Below are 15,289 nucleotides of genomic sequence, written 5' to 3'. Positions count from 1 at the left end.
AACAGTGAGGCTCAATCCCGAAGCCCGTCAAAACAAAAAGACGACCGGCACCCAACCATGGATGAACTCACCAGTGCATCAGGCTGAGCCCTTCCGACCTAAACCATTCGCGCCGAAAGCTCCAATAAATCCGGGGAAGGCTTATTCCACAAGGCTTGTGTGGACGAAAATAGTGACAGGGTGCAGTGCCTCCACGGCCCGAACCATGGAAGAGATACGACACCACCAATGATCAAAAGTGGCTCGCCGGCGTACCAAACAATAGCAGCAACACGAACCCATGCATGCTCGAGTACTCTTGGGTCAATCACGAGCAGGTATTTTAAGCTGATGCTACACGGAAACAGACTATGGACTAAGCCACTTGCTTCGACTGAGCGGGTACCAAAGCCACCGCTCCGTTTGGGTGCATAACTTAAAAGCGGCTGTACTGTGGCTGGAATTAGCCTCAGCAACATCAGAGTACGAGGTAGTAGTCATCTTCGCGACACAGCATCTCTGGTCAGAATATCAGTAGCCAAAGAGCATCCGAGTAATAGCTATCCGGATTCACTGGGCCAGTCGTGTAGGGCGAACAAGACCTGTGGTGGACTACCCTCAATAGCTGCTCACATTCCATTGCAACCTTGCTAGGGACAAAGATTCCGTTGCCATGAGCAGATAGTGGGACTAGACAGACCCATCACTAAAGGCAGCCGGGTCTAGCCTCCCAACTCTAGCCCCCATTCCTGTCTAATCCGCTCAAGCCATGCCTTGACACTGAGGACCTCCCCGCCCACGCGGACATTGCCTTCGCCGATCCTCGCTTGGGCGATGGGATCATAGGGCGGAACATGCAGCAACTCGTGATCATGGCTGCAGATCTCCACTGCGAGCGTCCCCGCCCGCAATTCGTCCGCGCAGGCTTTGTCGTAATGAACACCTGGGCAAGTTTTGCACACATAGAGGTCATCCGCATAGGTCCAGTGGGCCCCACAGCCCCCCTCGCAAAAGATATCCATAGGCCCCCGGGGTTTCCGGGGGTTCGAGTAGTCGGGATTCGGGCTGACCAGGGACCAAGCTGCGACAGTGGCATCCCACATGCCAACTGCTCGAAGGTGGCCGGCAAGACGTATATAGCCTTCCCAATCATTGAGTGGATCGTTGTCAGAGAGAAGAACGAGATCGGCCTCGAGGCATGGACTAGTGTATCCTTGTAGAACCAGACCTGCCGTAATTTGCTCACAGACGTATAGCCAGTCGACCACCGTCGCTTGATAATCTCCACATCATCGAAAAGTGCCACCAGATAAGGCCCTATAGACATCTTGTCCTGTGGGTGCACTGATGAAAGGTCGATCTGCTCCAGGTGATAGGGAAAAGGTTCAACTGCATAATCCAGCAGGAAGTCTATTTCGGGCTTGTGGGGCGAACAGATAGCCTCCAAGCAAGCCGAGGATTTTGCAGTGCGCACTCTCAACATCAACACGGACCTTGAGAGAGCTTCTGCTTAGCTTTGCCACAAAAAAGTCTTCAAACCCAAATCTCTGGAAGAGGCTAGCATCGCAGACGGACTCCAAGATTCGGCGCACAATTCGCACCTCGCTTTCGTTGACTGCCTCAACCTCATCCCAAACCTTGGATTCCATGCCCGTGCCATCTTTTACTGGTGCATCCAGGAAGTGTCTCACTGAGTCCGACACCAACAGTACACGGGACTTGAGGTCGAACTCCTTGCTCGCGCCATTCAGTTTGCCTTCAACCCGAAGAAGAGACGAATACTGGTCAATAATCACATTCGATAGTGGCCTCAGCGATTGTTCACGGCCCTTGAGAGATAAAACGCTTTCAAGCTCCCCGAGAGTAAGTGGCCTCGCAGCGAACATGACTCAGGTGAGAAGTTCATTAAGTTCGGCGATATCCTCCTTGCCAAGGGTTGCATTCAGCCGGTCAATCTTCCTTCCTATAATGTCCTGGCGATTCTGTCCCGAGCGAGCCAAAATGTCTCGAATCTCGCCGGGACGTTGTTTAGTGCTGATTTCGTCCAATAACAAGCCAGTGCTGACGAAGTCTCCTTGAATCTCTCGCATCAAGGTTTCCAAGGTCTCGCGGCGTATTGAGACGACTTGTTCCGACGAACCACCGAAAATATCCAGCCGGTCCACCCGACTTTCGATGAATTTCTTCATGTCTTGGGCGCTCTTGGTTTTCAAACCAATGACTGATATATGACCCCAAGATGGCTTCTGATCCAACTCATGGTCTCATCCTGACCCATCAGGAGGATATGGAGCTGGAACTTGCCCCAGTTTGTGGAAGTAGTGTGCAACTCGACCAGAAGGGCAAGCAATTGCCCCACCTCCCCCTTATCTAATTGTTCAAGCCCATCTAACAACATGAAGAAGCACGAGTCGGTCGCGTATGACTTCACAAACAAACGGTTCCAGAGGATCTCCAGGTCACTGGTGCTTGTCATGTCGACAGAGCTCAAGTCTTTGCGGTATGCGGGGTCTGCGTTTGCGATTTGCCACGAAATGATGTTCAGAGCCCGGATCAGCGACTGCGTCTCTGTGTAATGACCGAAGAAATGATAGGCAATCGAGCTCGGTCTCAATCCATCGTCGTCATTCAAGTGAATTGCCCGAAGGTGCTTGATGATGTGCGCTACTAAGAAGGACTTCCCACATCCTTCACTCCCATCGATGCCGAGTATGGAACACGATTCTTGGTCAACCCTTGCCCAAAACGTGTAAAACGGATCGTTCAAAAGCCAGGCACCGGTCCCTACAAGTCTCTCATTTGATATACTTCTCAACGTCGCCTAGTGAGCACGCCACCCTTCACTTGGCTTGCCGAGAGCGATGTCGAGATCATGCAATGTCCTGCTCTCCACAGTAAAGACATTTTTCATTCGCTCGGAATCTAGAAGTTGTTCCACAGCAGTGCTAATGATCTTGGTCTCCTCTGCATTTTCAAAAATGCGCCGCTCACTTGCCTTCTGCGATTCAAAGCCCAGGGTCGCGCGCATCTGGGATTCGCGTTCCCCAAGGGTAGCTAGCCGAGCCAACTGCGCGCTAACCCCTTCATCGCCACTGAACGCAAACACCTTGAGGGCGATGAGGACTTTATGGCCCTGCAGTAACTTGATTGACAGAGCGCAAATGTCCACAAAACAGAGCAGCTGCTCGTTGAGGATCTTTCGCAGGGCGACATCCACCGCGTCGCTCGGTAGGCGCATGTATATCTGCATGCGGTCCAACACGTCACAGACCCTCCGGAACAGCTCAGCCAGGCTGCTGAAGATGCGCTTGAACTTTGCCCCGGTGTCGATCAGGTAGGCGATAGCATTGAAACAGAGGCTACTGGGCGCGAACATCTGTGCCAGAAAGAAAAAAGGGAGAGCATCTCAGCCCACTATTCGAACTAATCGGCACGAGGGTGACTGAGACGTACCATGCTCGCGCCCTGCGCAACAATGCCCCCAAGAACCTTCACAAATGCCAGCGTCTTGTCGATCACAGCCTTCCCCTCTTTGTATTTAGCGTTCCTTTCGAGATCCTCCGCTTCCCGGACACGGATCCACTCGAGGACTTCCTCGATGGTGTAGTTGGGCGCGGTCGTAAGATCGACCTTGGTGGTCTGCGCGAACGAGCGGCACACGCGCTCCCACGCCTCTTGGAGGTTGTGCTCGTCGTTGGGTTCGGAGGTTGCGGTCATTGTTGCTCGCGAAGTTCTGGGGCCGGGAAGACTCGACGGTCGGTGTTGGGCTCGAAGCTGATCGCGCGGGTGGAGGAAGGCGCAATGAGAACGATCATGTCGAGGGAGAAAGTCTGATGGTGGATTCTCTCATCCTCCGGGGTTGTTTGTCTGTTGCGCGCCATTCCCCTCCAATCTTTCTCTCAGCTGAAAACGACGCGCGTTCATGCCCGGCGCGTCATCCTAAGTAAGCGCTTCATTTGAGGGGATGAGCGTACTACTGCATGTGCAATCGAGTTGACGATGTTCATTTGACGCCACAGAACGGACAAAGAAGTAAGCATTAGCCAAGAAGGAAATGGGTAGCGACGGGAGGGAATTCCGATTGAGCAAGACTCGGTGCGGAGAGACTCAGCAAGGGGCTGAGAATCTAGGTATCGATCAACTCATCGAGAAGAGGAGGAGAATCTCAATGGGATGACGGTGATATTGACTGAGAGAGAAACCGAGTCCCGCGCCTGCCACCATTTCCAAAAATGGCAGGTGCCGGCCACCGGTCGCCTTCACCGCCTGTGCCTGACCACGGCAGTATAGATGCAGCCTCAGGCACTAACATACTCGGTTTTGCATGCCCATGAATAGATCGTCTTTTATTGAATGCTTTTCGTACAATGTATACTCTGTAGTAATAATTGAGGCTCATATCTATGGGTGAGCATATAAGACAAAACTTCGGTGGTACAGGTGTGCTGCGATCCGGACTACTCAACGCGGATACATATATCGGGACTGAGACGTATGAGTTTGGGCCGCTTTGGCAGGTTGAGGAAAGCAATGCAGCAAGGCTCTTATTCAATCTCCGAAGCTGTTGAATTGCTTTTTGTTAAACAAATGTATCAGCTTTTTTTTTTCCCCAAAAAAGCATATATGACTGAGACCTTCAACCTGAATCACTGCTAGGGAATGCCTGGCATTCACCCTCCACAAGGGCCTTTCCCGCTTCACTATCTAGCAAATCCAGGTCGTGTAAGAACACGTTGAATCAGCTTTTCTAGTTGTACGAAGAATCTCGAAATAGAGCTAGAAGCCCACTGCATCAGCAAATAATAAGCAGATCAGGGAATTGAGAGTGGTGACGATGGCGACTCTCCTTCTGTGAAGCAGAAGACTAACACTGGCGGCTCCTCTATACACAGAATCAACCATCAAGCCCGGAAAAGGATTCCAGGGTGAAAGTCAGGGCCAATAAGCAGGAGCGGGAAATACATTAGCCTATGGGTGGCTCTGAAGCTATCATCGCCTGCGAGAGCAACGGCAACTGAATTGCCGTACGTACTCCATAAAATTCTGGAGGAATTTGAGTAAAGGTCAAAGATGGACTGCACCTTCGTCACCCAAGGACCCAAAGCAATGAACTGACATCATCCGCAACAACATCAATTGCACCTGGCCGTGCTGACAACCACGCTTACCGCAGTGGTCAGTGCTCAATGGTCAGAACTAGTCGGCAGTCGGCACGCATGGACGCCATTCCGTCATTGGAGATAACCAAAAACTTATGCCCCTTTGTGTAGTTATGTCGTTAAGCGCGGGAGATTCTACTGTTGATCCTTCGCCAATTACCCCTTCTAAGCGAGCCCGCAGCTCGGAAATATTCGCCGGAAACTCCACTTCTTGCAGGGTGGATGAGATTGGAGTTTGGACTGTTGGGGAAGGCCCGCTGGAAGGTCTCAGGTTGGTGTGGGGCGGGGAGGAGGGGAGTTGCGATCTCCTCCGACCAGCAATGAGGTGAGACATGTTACCTTTGCAGGTTTGTTAGAATCAGTCTTGGTGACATTTGGTGGGAATGATGTTTCCAGACTGATACATACATACTATGTAGTGTCAATTTGCTATGAGTACTCCGTAGGTTAAGGGTAATCTCGTAATATCGGCTGAGGTAACCCGAAGGACAGGCGGACGATCGCAGCAGGTTGACCTCATCTGGTCACAATTTCGACGCGGGGTGGGGGGAATATGTCTAGCTTGGAGGCAAGTCCAATTTTGGGGATAGTCGGGAGACTTTACAGTCTCCGTAGTTGGCTATCAAGTTAGTTCCCAGGTTCTGCAGCAAGCCTACCAGCATCCGGAGTTCCCCCATGTTCGGCCACGGATCAGCTCTCAGATATAATTGCTGAAGTGGTGAGCTGTGCACTTGATGAGAATCTCTGTAGCACCTCGACAATCCAAGATCCCCAGATGACTCAATCAGAGCTGTGTGCAGCAGAGAACGGCGACCGACCCAGACAAATGTGTTAAGCCTGTCCCTCCACCAAAACATCGAAAGGAAACACCCCACCTCCGAGGTCGGGGTCACTTGGATTCCACCCCCAAGTCAACTGTGAATGATCCCCGCCAACAGCAACCCGTCAACCGGGGATAAAGTACGGTCGGTACTAGGTAGAATCCCCCCCATCGATTGATCTAATTGTGATGCATGTGCGGCCACCCTGCAGCGGCCACTGCGAAAGACCTTGTTTTGTGGCCAGCAACAATCCCCCGTCCAGCCCTGGAATTTGGATTTTGATGCGAGTAGAACCTTGGTAGCCGGTCTGCACTACAGGCTACTCTTGGGGGGGGGGGGGGGGGAATCAAAAACTAGGTACCCTCCTCGAGCATAAGTACGGATCATAAACCCCGTGCGATGAATCAGTCCAAAAGTCAGATTCAAAGCTGTGCTTCTGCCATGGAAACTCTGTGATACATAGAACCCCCGGGGATTCCCCCCCTTCCCCTTTGCAAAGCTAATCTCGATCTGATGTGAGTAAGACGAGGCATCCAGGGTATTTGGGAGGGTGTGACGGAGATCCGCGTATCACAGGCACGGAAAGGATGATTCATCACCCTTCAAGCCACCAAGTCCGATCGCGGAAACTGCCAAGGCCCACTGCACCACACGGCCAGGCTGGAAAACTGCATCTTTCCCCCACCCGGATATCGAATCCGTGATTTACAGGTCTCTTATTGAAGGGGGGGGTGGTGTGGGAGACGACACCGCCAAAGACGCCTCCACTAGCTAGTCTCGCCTAAAATACGAATCGTGCATGTCTTGCTCTAGTAGAAGTGAGAAAGAAGTAGGCGACAGACCGGCGGGGTAAGAGGACGGAGAGCGTAGGCGCAAAGGCGCAAAGGCAACACGAAAGGGAAAAAGAAAAAAGAAAAAAAAATTGCTCAGATGCCCCTGAATGCGTTCGACTTTCGAGAACTATGGAAAGAAGTGGAACCCATCGACTCGAGGTCCAGGAAGATAGTCCCGAAAGCCAGAGGGTTAATTTACTTTTCCACTGCTACCCTACGTCACCGGAGGTGCTGGGAGGGAGCTCTGAGGTGTTTTTCCGGTAGCGAGCATTCTGGGTTGGTTTCTGTCGGCTTTACTCGGCTCAACCCGAGGGGAAGGAGGTTCTACTAGGTAGTCAAAGAGTGAAGGAGGGTCTCACTCACAAGTTCACAACCGTCTTTCTCCCTTCATAGTACAGAGTACTGCAGAAACAGTAAACAAAAACCTGGAATTGAGAACCATCTTAATTCCTGGTAATCCGGTTTAGATGGGTGAGCTGAGCTTGGTCAGACGTACAGGTCCAAAATCACAAACAAAGGAAAAACCAAGTCGACTGGGTGGAAAATGCACCGACCGAGGGTCCAGGCCCTGGGAGCCCCAAGCGGCCGGCAAAGTTACTTACTTGCCTTGCCTTGAGTAGCCAACAACTAGCCTAGGGGAGGGAAAGTGAGGTGGAGACAGTGGAATGCAGTGGACTCGAGTGGCCTCCAGTCGCCTGTCTATTTAAACCTGTTTGGTGGTTGGCTGCAAGGGAGCCCTAACCCACTACGTCACCATCTTTCACAGTCCCTCTCAGCCCAGAACTGGAAGGTAAAGGAATGAAGGGCTTGGCTGCTGCTGCTACTAACTTACTACTGCTGCTGATACTGCTGCTACTGCTGCCGCTGAGCAAAGTACGGAAATAATCACTTGATGAGTTCCCGTTTGCACTCAGCCTATTCTACAAAAGTAGACCATAGTGCCCACCTTGGCTGTTTGGTGGGTTTTTCTTATCTACCTGACTCTGACTTCCAACCGGTTTACCCCATAATTTCCCACCCTTCGCCTACACATCTACATCTACTACACGATCGATCTCCCCCTCCCGATCGGCCGTGATGGAAATATCTCGAGTCCTGAATTACATTGACGAAGCGCCCAAATGGGTGGGCATGGGGGGTAGCACGGACGAAATCAGACAACTACCAAGACAACAACCAGAACCCCAGCCATCGCCTGAACGACAAAGCCAATCGTCCGAAGAACCCTCCCCGCTCCCCTTTGCCCTTCCCTTCCCCCGATCGACTATCACCACCCCAACCCCAACCTCAACCTCAACCACCACCACAACCACCACCACCCCGAACCCTCCCTCACATACCATAATCCGCAACAAGAAACCCATCCCGCGACAGGCGGGACGCGGATACGCCCCGAAGAGCCGAGCCGCGCTGGCGTGCAACTCGTGTCGACAGGGGAAATTCAAATGCACCGGCGAGAAGAACCAATGCCAGCGGTGTGCCATGTTGGGCAAGCAATGCTGGTACCCGGCCCATAAGCGCGAGCGGATTCAGAGGTAGGGATGATCCCCTTCCCTCTCTGATGAGGATTCGGATATAGTTATCACATGGATATCGCGGTTAATATTCGGGGTTGGCATTTGACAGGGAGATGGACCAACTGGTCACGGAGGCGAATGAGTATCGATTGATGCTGGAGCTGCTGCTGTCCCGGGTCAATAAAGAAGATGCGGAGGATATCTCGGCCCTGCTGTTCAAGGTAGCTACTGGTCACTTGTTTTAATTTCCCTTGACTTGCTGGCCTGGACTAATATTGGGACTATGGTTGAAGTACGAAAAGTAAGGGTGACGGGGCGTCAAGTTGACTTGACCTTTGCATCCCTCGAAAAACAATTACTCGACGACTGGATCGGCGAATCTCCCGACAGCTCTGGAGAAAACATGGGGCGGAAATCCATGCCAACACCCTGGAGGAGCTCAGCCTGTCCACAAAACAGGACGACGGCATTTGACTCGCTCCGATTGCCAGCGCACGACCCTCACGCAATTGCTCTTTCGTCGCACGGCAGGTTTTCGTGGCGCAGCCAGGGAGGAAGATCCTGGCATGACAGATTCTAGACCGACTCAGCGGCGATTTTCTTTCCTTTTTTTGTTTCACCTTTGTATTCCAGATAGAGATACCCTTCCGATAAGGAACACCCCAATCAGACCTGAACAAGTACAGTAGAGTACAGGACAGCAGAGAGTCAGCCGGAAAAGATAGTCTTTCCGATAACATTGATTCAACATTCCACCGGAGACAACCTAAAAGAAGCTTATTAGCCCCCCCTCCGATCCCCACTTGCTGCAGAAATCCTGATTTCAGATCCCCTAGCAGATGGTGCCCCACGCTCGTCAGCCGTAGCTTTTGCTGGACAGTAGATAAGCTCATTGCCAAGAGGACGGTTCGATGATCCGGGCTATCTTAAGCGACGGCCGTGGGGAAGTTCTGGGGCTGTGGTAACCGGCACGACGAGATAGCTGTATTGCCACAAAGTCATGGCAAGGACTGCACTACACTACACATAACTTTCCCCTTCATGGATTGAACTTTGAGACTTTACTGCAACAGCTTCAAACAGCATCATTGTAATTCCAAATGTATTCCCATCCTACCTGGAGCATCTGACCCTGACTTCAACCACGCTCATCCCCTCCCGATAACCGTTCAGCATACCCTAGATTCTACAAAGTGTAAATAAAATCCGGCCTCTTATCCCCCAACACCTCCACCCCCTCGGTCCCCAACCCCTCCAACCGATGATCGCGCTCCCCGCGCAGCCGCCGTCGATTCTCTTTCCTCAGCAGAAGATACTGCGTCACCGACCCGCCAAACAGGAACATCACCAGATACCCCAGCACGACGCCATGTCCCGGATAGAACCGCGGGGCGTCCTCGATGCGGTAGATATTCGACGAGACGATGCCATTTAGATTGCCCCAGCCGATCATCAGCCCGAGCGTGATACCGCGTTTGTAGACTCCTAGTGTTTATCGTTCCAGTTAGCCGACACGGTATGGCAGAGGGTGATGGGGGGCTGCTGGCTGCCATGGAGTGGCATTAATAGCGATGGAACTCACCCTCCACATTATTGCTGACCCAGGAGATCGTATTGGCGATGCAGGGGTAAATGCCCATGGCGCCGAGGAAGACACCCGCGTACTGCACCCCGGGGGTTTTCGAGCCCAGCAGCATACAGAATCCGGCGATGCCGATCAGCGACACGCAGATGTTGCACAGGCCGCGTTGGCGGGTGCGGTCGGCGAGGTAGCCGATGCTCACGGTCAGGATGGCGGCGCAGGCGTACGGAGGGACGCTGAGGAGCTGGGCGCGGGTGGAGGAGTAGCCTTTCTTTGGTCAGTTCCCAACAGCTGAAGCTGAAGCCAGTGAGTAGGTGAAGAAGGATGAAATACCCTACATCCCAGCGTTAGCACCACCATAGCCCGCTGCAGGAGGGTAAGCTCACCAGTTGATTAATGATAGTCGGTGTGAACAGCGAAAACGCATACAACGCCCCATCGGCCCCCATGTAGATCACACACCCCAACCACGTCTTCGAATCCTTCAGACTGGCCCAGATGTACGCCGTCTTGAACTCGTGCTCGCCCAACCCACTCGCCTGCTTATCCGCGGCCAACCGCCGCAATACCCGCTTGCGCTCGTCCGCGCTCAGGAACGCCGCGCGGTCCGGGAAGTCGTAGACGAGCCAGTACGAGAGCACCCCGATGACGACGGTCGCCAGCCCCTCCAGGATAAAGATCCACGCCCACCCTTGCTTGCCGCCCACGCCGTCCATCTTGGCGATCGCGGCCGCCAGCAGTCCGCCGAAGGAGCCGGCCAGCGCCGCGGCGGAGAAGAAGATCGCCATGCGGATGCCGAACTCGGAGCGCTTGTACCAGCATGACAGGTAGTAGCTGATGCCCGGGAAGAGGCCCGCCTCCGCGAGGCCCAGGAACCATCGCGCCGTGATCAGCCCGCCGTAGTTGTGCACCAGGCCCATGGTTGTCATGCAGATGCCCTGTCGGTCGGAGCATACGTTAGTCACTGGTTGGTTGTGCTCCCATCCCTACCTCGGAAGGGTCGTTGATGTCATGGAATGCCACGGGAGACGTACCCAAAGCACGATAATCGTCGGAATGAACAGGCTCGGCCGCGTCCGTTTCAGGAGGACATTGGTCAGGGGCTCGAAGACGGAGTACGAGACGAAGAACACGGTCAGCGAGGCGTTGTACTGCGCATTGCTCATGTTCAGCGCCTGCTGCAGTCCGTCGAGCTTGGCGTTGCCGATGTTGGTGCGGTCGAGGAACGAGGCCAGGTAGAGTAACGAGAGCCAGGGAATGAGGCGCAGGTCGAGCTTGCGGAGTAGACGGCGGTCCTGCAGGTGTGGAGGGTCAATTGCACGTTCCCAACTGCAAGCACGATACATACGATATTGGCTTTCTCTGCCTCGCTCAGACCAGCGTCCGGATCGTCGATCTCGTGCAGGTGTTCAGCGGTGGGTTTGGTGATCTCCGGGTCGTGGAACCCGGGGGTTTGCTCGTCGGGAGCTGGAGGTTGGGCGCCCATTTCTTTGGTGTCCATTGGATTGAGACGGGGGGTTGTAGAGGGAGTGAGGTGGTTTGCGACAAGGATGCGAAAGAGGAAGAGCAGGGAAAGAGCCAGAAAGCCAGCTGGAGGAAATCTTGCGCGGAGTCAAGCTACCCCGTACGGTTGGGAAGCGATCATCTCGGGGTGGTTAATGCCGTGCGGGGGCTGAGTAATCCTTGTCAATGATCTACTGGTCCCTTGCGTCTTCTGCTTTACTCATATCATGGGTCGGGGAGAATCATTGCTGCTTTCATTCACTGCCGCCCAATTAACTTTTCTGCAGCTCAGTTTTCAGCCTCGCCACGGCAGTGATTGGAATGCAACCCAGAAATGCTTCTTCTGCTGCTTCTACTGTTTCTTTTCTTGTTCCTCGCCTCAACCATGGATACACCAGCATTCCTCCTCTGCCCCTCCGGCGAACACGAGGTTGTCGGCGACTTCCCCGCATTTTGAAAGCCGAACGGATCAGCAGTTGCCGGTGCCAAGAGATAAGCATCTTGGCGAGATCCCCCGCATTTCATCACCATGAAGCCATTTCTCAGCTGGCCAGTGACTCTAATAATCAGTTTAGCCTAATCAAAGTCTGTGGGGGCAGAGGAGAAGGTTTTGATTCCAACGTGCTGAGATTGGGACGGCCGCTGCAGGTACCACAGCACGCAAGGGGCGTAGGTCGTGCCAGGTACCAGGGGTTATTTGCACCCTGTAAAGCTTGGTGAATCCCAGGTAGAGGTCTGCTGAGTCTTCACTTACTAGGTTAGTAGGTAGACCTTGATTGCTTAACTTCACACCGACTTTTGGTGGGGTTGACAGTTTGCTGCCTGAGGCACCAAGGCTTGAAGGGTCAAGCTTCTTAGGGCACGTGACTCGGCCACTATTGCTGGTGGCCGGGTGCCAATTTAATATAGCTGCTGCTTAACCTACGGCACGTCACTCGTGCCAGTTGACATCCGAAACTGGCGCGAGTCAACCAAGACATCACTCTCGGTCTAGCGAGCACATCTCTTCACGCAGACAACAATCCCAGCGCCTACAAAACAAATCTCACTCATAACCATCCATAAATTGCTTCATGAACCCATTAAATCTTAAATCTTCAACATAGATCAATCGCATCAAACTCAAAAAGAAGCGTCACTGACACCGCACCAATAAATCCCCATTCTTCCCCACCTCCACCTTAACATCAACCATCATTACCAAACAGAAGGAATTTTAACGCGCCTCCTCATCCGCCACCCCCTTTGTCTCCCAATCCTGATGCGACGGCGACTGACCCTCCCCCTTTCCCTGCAACTTAGCCGCAACCCCCCCATCCAACCTCGTGTCCACCTCCCGGGAGAACAGCGACGCGATGATCGACAAACCACCGAACGCAATGCTCACGCAGAAGACCGTGCGGAACGACATCGCGTACGCCGTCTTCTCCGCGTCCGCGACCGCGGCGAGGATCTTGGTCGTCATGCCGGGCACGGCCTCCAGGGCGGCGCTGGTGCCGGCGGCGACGGCCTCGAGAAGGTCGGTGAGGGAGGACGAGGGGAGGCCGGCCTTGGTGGCGGCGTGCGTGACGGTCGTGGGTAGGTTGGCGGTGATCCGGTTCTGGAGGATGGCGACGTAGATGGCCGCTTTGGTGCGTTAGTTTTGGGTTTAGACTTGGGGGGTGGTGGTGGTGGGGGGGTACTGGGAATGAGGGCATGGGCAAGGGAACACTCACTGGCGATAGTGCCGAAGATCTGCTTGGCGGAGCCGAGGAAGCCGCTGGCTAGACCAATGTCCTCCGGTTTGCAGTATAGGGGACACATGATCAGGGTGATCAGCTCGAGGTAGCCGACTGCGAAGCCGCCGATTGCGGTGAACTGGTGGTTGCGTTAGCGGGGCTGCATTGTGTGGTGGAGGTGGGTGTGTGAGATGAGGGGAAAGGTATGGAGGCGAATGAGGTACGTACAGCAATACCGTAGGCCTGGTGGTGCTGGTTGATTGCCGCCAGGGCACCGGAGAACGCAGTGATGATCACGGTGGACGCGATGAGCTGGTACTTGGTGAAGCCGAGGGGCTTCATGAGAATCCCGGCGGCGATTTCACCGACGATGACGCCGACTCCGGTGGTGATCTGCAGCGCTCGTTAGCGATCGCACTAGCTAAGGTACAAACACACCGAAACTTACGGAAAGCCAGCCGGCTTTGATGGTGTTGGTGGTGAAGAGGTAGAGGACGGCCTCGGGCCACAAAAGACTGTCGCTTCGGTTAGGGCTGAAGGCACGACGGCATTGACGGACCTGATGCTCGCGCGCTTACCTCATGGAGAAGTAGACCATGTTGCCGACCAGGGCAGAACACACCGTCGCCGCGTAGCCGGGGTTGCGCAGCAGCGACATGGGGAGCAGGGGCTGCTCCAGGGGTGCGTAGATTTCTGCGGTCGTATTAGTACCTGCGTGCGTGCTTGGGTGGCTGCACATGCAAAGGACATACCGTAGAGAACAAAGACGATGATCGACACGAAGCCGACGACCAGCACGGCAACGACGTGGGCAGAGGACCACGCATACGAGGTACCACCCCAGGCTATCTTCTCGTCAGCTGGGTCAAAGGCAATGGACCAGACAGCACATACAGAGTCCCAACAGCACCAGAACAACACCGGCGGCGTAGAGCACGAACCCGATCCAGTCGAACTTCTTCAGACCGTCGAGGCGGCTCTGCCCGCCGCGCTTCTGATCCCAACCAGGGGGGAAGTAGAAGAGCACCAGCAGGATGATCGACAGGCCACAGGTGATCATGTTCAGGTAATACGTCCAGCGCCACGAGGCGGCGGTATGAGCGACGAAGTCGCTGGCAATGATGGATCCGAAGGCGGAAAAGGGGAGGGTGGTGATGAAGATGCTGGCGTTGACCGCAGGACGAGCCCGGTTGGGTACCAGCTCAGCAATCACAAAGGTGAAGGTCAACTGCACTGCAGCAGCCAGACCGCACAGCACACTTCCGCCGATCACGGTCGGGACATTCTTTGCGGTCGCGCATACAATCGCCCCAACAAGTCCCAGCAGCTGGCCGCCGATAAGGATGTACCGACGACCGAAGATATCGCCCAGACGGCCGACCAGCAGCAATCCCACCTAAACACACGATCATCAGTATGAAGGATGGTACCCAGGCAGAAAGAGGATCGACGTACTCCGGAGATTAACGTAAAGACCGTTGAGATCATGCTATAGTTGGGGTCCGGCCCTGTGCGCGCAAGGAGAGACGATCAGCGGATGCCACTCAGATCGGCCCCGTTCAGGGGGCGATGGGGACTTACCGAGATCTTGGTTGATCGCAGTCAAGCTGTTGACCTATCTGCGAGTCAGCAAGCCAGAATTGAACCAACTACGCAGAGAAACGCACTGGCAAGACATATCCCAGGTACAGACTGATGGCCATCAAACAAACGGCAACCACCGAGCCGATGAAGTTGGGGCTGCGGTAGTATCCCGTCGGCAGCTGGTCCAGGTCGACACTCTTGGACTGGATGGAGCCCTCGACGGGCTGGGGAGTCTTCTCGTCCGCCATGGTGCACCTCAAGGTCAAAGGCTGGGGTCCTTTAACAGAGGAGAAGTCGCAGGCACAGAGGTGTGAAGTGGGTAAAACGGAAGAGAGGTTCCTGAGCTGCAGGAAATGCAGATAGTTAAAGTAGACCCAGTATGGCCATATGCAGGGCAGAGGCGACGGCCACGAGGCGAAAAGGCGCTAGAAAGTCATCAAACCGGACTGGAGTGTCAAACCATCTCATCTCCGTAGTCTAGATTACCACTACGACTGGGACTATGAGAGACTACTGGCACGCGAAACTGGTAGGCACGGCCAACGAGCCTTGTACGGCATACCAAGAGTCAACATGCAATGCCTAGTCTGGGC

General features: G+C 54.1%; 6 protein-coding genes across 6 annotated transcripts; 1 reads left to right on the top strand and 5 right to left on the bottom strand.

Moving 5' to 3' along the window:
- Nucleotides 1-701: 701 nt before the first annotated feature.
- On the bottom strand, nt 702-1,306 carry BO72DRAFT_493850 (uncharacterized protein; the record flags this gene model as incomplete). Its single annotated transcript, XM_040948417.1, has 2 exons — nt 702-1,169; nt 1,226-1,306. The coding sequence occupies 2 exons, from the start codon at nt 1,304-1,306 to the stop codon at nt 702-704; spliced, it is 549 nt and encodes a 182-aa protein (XP_040804031.1).
- A 562-nt stretch (nt 1,307-1,868) lies between these two features.
- BO72DRAFT_525692 (uncharacterized protein) lies at nt 1,869-4,149 on the bottom strand (the record flags this gene model as incomplete). Its single annotated transcript, XM_040949977.1, has 4 exons — nt 3,433-4,149; nt 2,824-3,355; nt 2,236-2,763; nt 1,869-2,170 (listed from the first exon to the last, which is right to left on the bottom strand). Exons 1-4 carry the CDS (start codon nt 3,694-3,696, stop codon nt 1,869-1,871), a joined length of 1,626 nt encoding a protein of 541 aa, XP_040804030.1. The 5' UTR covers nt 3,697-4,149.
- An 836-nt stretch (nt 4,150-4,985) lies between these two features.
- BO72DRAFT_26650 (uncharacterized protein) lies at nt 4,986-5,615 on the bottom strand. The gene is made up of 3 exons (XM_040940171.1): nt 5,547-5,615; nt 5,096-5,477; nt 4,986-5,022 (listed from the first exon to the last, which is right to left on the bottom strand). The coding sequence occupies exon 2, from the start codon at nt 5,470-5,472 to the stop codon at nt 5,176-5,178; it is 297 nt and encodes a 98-aa protein (XP_040804029.1). The 5' UTR covers nt 5,473-5,477; nt 5,547-5,615; the 3' UTR covers nt 4,986-5,022; nt 5,096-5,175.
- Nucleotides 5,616-7,629: 2,014 nt separating this feature from the next.
- BO72DRAFT_445816 (Zn(II)2Cys6 transcription factor domain-containing protein) lies at nt 7,630-8,623 on the top strand. The gene is made up of 3 exons (XM_040944146.1): nt 7,630-8,327; nt 8,419-8,530; nt 8,603-8,623. Exons 1-3 carry the CDS (start codon nt 7,870-7,872, stop codon nt 8,612-8,614), a joined length of 582 nt encoding a protein of 193 aa, XP_040804028.1. The 5' UTR covers nt 7,630-7,869; the 3' UTR covers nt 8,615-8,623.
- An 872-nt stretch (nt 8,624-9,495) lies between these two features.
- Nucleotides 9,496-11,794, bottom strand: BO72DRAFT_399183 (MFS general substrate transporter; the record flags this gene model as incomplete). Its single annotated transcript, XM_040942117.1, has 5 exons — nt 11,240-11,794; nt 10,926-11,186; nt 10,278-10,829; nt 9,892-10,162; nt 9,496-9,794 (listed from the first exon to the last, which is right to left on the bottom strand). Exons 1-5 carry the CDS (start codon nt 11,390-11,392, stop codon nt 9,496-9,498), a joined length of 1,536 nt encoding a protein of 511 aa, XP_040804027.1. The 5' UTR covers nt 11,393-11,794.
- An 816-nt stretch (nt 11,795-12,610) lies between these two features.
- Nucleotides 12,611-14,944, bottom strand: BO72DRAFT_456711 (trichothecene efflux pump; the record flags this gene model as incomplete). The annotated part of the gene is made up of 10 exons (XM_040946290.1): nt 12,611-13,020; nt 13,110-13,251; nt 13,341-13,505; nt 13,561-13,627; nt 13,691-13,805; nt 13,865-13,972; nt 14,007-14,508; nt 14,568-14,620; nt 14,694-14,727; nt 14,780-14,944. The coding sequence occupies 10 exons, from the start codon at nt 14,942-14,944 to the stop codon at nt 12,611-12,613; spliced, it is 1,761 nt and encodes a 586-aa protein (XP_040804026.1).
- Between the last annotated feature and the right edge of the window lie 345 nt (nt 14,945-15,289).

The sequence above is a fragment of the Aspergillus fijiensis genome, assembly GCF_003184825.1.
Source record: "Aspergillus fijiensis CBS 313.89 unplaced genomic scaffold BO72scaffold_11, whole genome shotgun sequence".
Taxonomy (NCBI): domain Eukaryota; kingdom Fungi; phylum Ascomycota; class Eurotiomycetes; order Eurotiales; family Aspergillaceae; genus Aspergillus; species Aspergillus fijiensis.
The sequence above is the reverse complement of the archived record's forward strand: the minus strand, read 5'-3'. Positions and strand labels throughout refer to the sequence as shown.

Coding starts and splice junctions, on each gene's coding strand:
- BO72DRAFT_26650 (XM_040940171.1), bottom strand. CDS start 5,472: ATGTCTCACCTCATTGCTGGTCGGAGGAGATCGCAACTCCCCTCCTCC.
- BO72DRAFT_445816 (XM_040944146.1), top strand. CDS start 7,870: ATGGAAATATCTCGAGTCCTGAATTACATTGACGAAGCGCCCAAATGG. Junction 8,328..8,418: donor AAGCGCGAGCGGATTCAGAG/GTAGGGATGATC, acceptor GGCATTTGACAG/GGAGATGGACCAACTGGTCA.